The 3,571-nt window shown below is 37.3% G+C and overlaps 1 protein-coding gene across 1 annotated transcript; it reads right to left on the bottom strand.

Moving 5' to 3' along the window:
- Positions 1-2,389: 2,389 nt before the first annotated feature.
- Positions 2,390-3,322, bottom strand: LOC124101919 (vomeronasal type-1 receptor 90-like). The gene has a single exon (XM_046458145.1). It carries the CDS (start codon positions 3,320-3,322, stop codon positions 2,390-2,392), a length of 933 nt encoding a protein of 310 aa, XP_046314101.1.
- Between the last annotated feature and the right edge of the window lie 249 nt (positions 3,323-3,571).

Here is a 3,571-nt window from a genome sequence, read left to right as displayed (position 1 = left end):
GATGTGTTTGTTAACTAAGGCATTAGTTATTGTGCATTTTGAATATTTTATTATTTAGGAAATATACATGTGCAGCATTTTCACAAATTACCTGAACCATCCCCAATTTTTAGTTGCTTCTTAGGTCATAATTTTAAAGCCAAAATTACCAGATAGGAGTAATGATAATATGAGACAGTAAAATATAACACTGCAACATTTCCTACAGTTCATCTTTTGAAATATTCAGTGGCATAAAATTCATCTATTTAGAAAAGCAACTCTGATTTTTTTTTCCTTTTTTCTGATTAAAACAATATTTCAAATCCATAATTTCCATGACACATTATCAAGGCCAGTAATTTTCCCTGTGTTTCTGTACAATTTGTATTTGACATTTTGACTTCATGTAAAACATGTTACCCAGAAAATAAAGAAACTGTTGCCACCCAAGGCAGCATACCCTTGAAAGACTGGAGAGGACAGAGCGCTGCTTAACAGAATTCATAACAAGAGCTCATCCTCCTCCTTCTTCGGATAAATTTCAAGGTGGTGCACACCTGTAATCCCAGCTACTTGGGAGGTTGAGGCAAGAGAACTACAAGTTTGAGGCCAGTCTAGTTTTGCAAGGTACTAAGCAACTTGTTTCAAGATAAAAAATAAAAATGCCTGGGGATGTGGCTCAGTGGTTAATCACTGCTGGGTTCAATCCTTGGCAAAAACAAATAAACAAATGAAAAATGATTTGTGGACTGTTGTTATGCCTCAGTGGTAGAGCATTTGCCTAGCACATGTGAGGCACTGAGTTTGATCCTCATCACTACATTAAAGTAAATAAATTTGGGGTTGGGGATGCGGTAGCATGCTCAACTGGCCTGCGTGCAGCCCGGGTTCGATCCTCAACACCACATACAAACAAAGATGTTGTGTCCACCAAAAACTAAAAAATAAATATTAAAAATTCTCTCTCTCTCTCTTTAAAAAAATTAAAGTAAATAAATTAAATAAAGAAAATGTGTCCATATACAACTAAAAATATTAAGAAAGGTAAAGTTTTGGATCTGATTCACTAAAATGCCATAAAAGTGTTAGAATATTCTAAAAATTACATTTTGGCATCTTTAGAATCACAGCATGTAAAATTCTTTTTATTTTAGAGAATTTTTTCACAGTAGTTTATAAGGTTACTGTAAACCTCATTTTAAAAACATATTTTTACATATGTATTTTTATGGAGTACATTATGTTAAGTCAGTACATGTATATAAATTGTAGTAATCAGATCATAGTAATAAGGATTTTCATCTTTTCAGCTGATAATGGTTTTTAATATTGGGAATTTCATTTTAAAACACAATTTAGATTGTTTTAAATAATAGTTCTGCTACTGGGTCAGAGAAGTACCAGAAGTGATTCCTCCATTCTGTTTTTGGTGCCCCTCACTGAACTCATTCCATGTGTCCTTTGCCTGCTCTTCCCATTCCATGTTGACCACCATTCCATTCTGTTCTACAAGATTTACTTACTGCTTTCTACAAAAGAGTGGGAACATGTGCTGCTTGTCCTTCCGAACTAGGCATGTTTCTCTTAACATAAAGAAAGTCAAGGGCCATTTTTTGTTATGGTAAGATGCACGTAACAAGAAATTTACCACTTTATCCTTTTTTTTATTCCAACTTCTTTGTTTTATTTGTTTATTTTGCATTTACATGACAGTTGGTAGTATTTTGACATATTGTACATACCTGGGTTGCAACCTAAAACAATTTTGGACCCATTCTCTGGTTGAATATTTTGATCCTTTCAAGAGTGCAGATCAGATTTATTCCCTCAAGAATTTATTTATTTTTGTTTCCAGCTGAATAATATCCCATGGTATGCCAAGGACATGTTTTGCTTTTACATTCATATGCTTTTGGACATTGAGGCATTTCTGATGTGGGCTACCATTAATAATGCTACTTTGAACACTAGTGTACATATAGTAACTTGAGTCCTTACATTCATTTTTGTTTAAAGATCAATAAGAGGAAAATTGATGAATCAGGGGTAATTTGTGACAATAAATATGTCAATATTTATTGGGAAGAATACAGCTCACTTAAGCACTTATTAAAACCTGCTGTATACACTCAATGTGTTTTCAATGACTCACCCAGGCCATGAAGGTCCCACTTCATAACAATCACTTGCTGACACCAAGCAGATATGTTGGGCCCTTGTGTTAACTCAAAAAGTAAAGAATTGACATTTATATAAATTTGTTATTCACTTGTTTTAAAGTAACAGATTTAACAAACATGCACATCTCCATATTAACTTCCTCCAGAGGGCGTATATTGTAGGCTATAATTTACTGTTCATAAGCCAGTTTATTGGCATATTAGGAAAACTTATCTATCATCACTAGTTAAGTATGCGCTATCTTCACCCACAAAGATTTCAAAAAGTTAATGATTTGTTTTTCAGTGCAGATCAGCAGCATAGGACTGGTTGTGGCATAGCCATTGGCCACCATCATATGGATATAATAATAAACTGGGTCATTGTTCCCCATAGTTCTTGAGGAGGAGAAGATGCTGTCCGAACAGTACATGAACACAAATAAACTCATGAGCAGAAGGATGGTCCAGGTGGCCCTCTGCACGGGGGATGCCTTTGGAGAAGGCCTGGTGTTGTGAAGGTGCTGGATATGCCTCCTATGCCTGCACAGGAGGGCCACCATGTACCCACTCGAGAGGGCCATTAACCCTATGAGAAAGACATCCCGGAATACACCTAATACAGAAAATAAATGCCTGAAGAAGTAACTCATTTGAACAATTTTGCAGGGTTCAGTAATAAACACAATGACATTTGAGGTCACATTGGGAATGGCATTAGAGGACAAGGAGAAGTGAGCACTGAAGGACATGTAGAAGGCCCACAGGAAAACAAGGACACACAGGGTCTGCTGTGGGGATTTATGTTTGAACTTGGCCAAGCAGGAGCTTCTGGGGCTGAGGGTGATGGCCTGGAGGACACTCAGCAGGCAGGTGGCACAAATGGAGAAGCCCCTCAGAAACCTGTGCACATAAATGACCGATTTACACTTGATGTCATCCCAAAAATCCTGAGAAAGAGCAACATCTGTAGCTATGTACCCCAAAATTGTCATCATCCCTATGTGGACTAGGGCCAAGAGACCAATGATCAGGTCAGTGGGCTTGAGCCTGTGCTGGAGGAGGAATGTGAAGATGTGGAAGAGAAGGAGGATGGAGTTGGCTGAGATCCCAAGGCCAACTTCGGAGAAAAATGCATTTCTTATGCCAATATAATCATAGAGTTTGTTGGTGATTTTCATCTTTTGAGCAATGAATCACATAGTATATATCTTAGGAGAAAATGAAGAAAAGACTTTATTTTGAATAGTATAACACCCATTAATCTCAGCCTCTCCTGTTACCATCAGGACATGTGTGGATTCACCCCAACACAGTCTTTTCTCACTTCAGCATTCAAGTCTCTCTGACACTCTCCGGGTGCCATTTTCCTGTTATTACCAAATCATGTCTGGATTGTGTAATGATTTGGGGGCTGTCATCTTTCCTGT

The sequence above is a fragment of the Marmota monax genome, unplaced genomic scaffold (assembly GCF_021218885.2).
Source record: "Marmota monax isolate L192 unplaced genomic scaffold, Marmota_monax_Labrador192_F-V1.1 WCK01_AAM20220418_F8-fsc00481, whole genome shotgun sequence".
Classification (NCBI taxonomy): domain Eukaryota; kingdom Metazoa; phylum Chordata; class Mammalia; order Rodentia; family Sciuridae; genus Marmota; species Marmota monax.
This window is presented reverse-complemented; position numbering and strand designations above follow the sequence as displayed.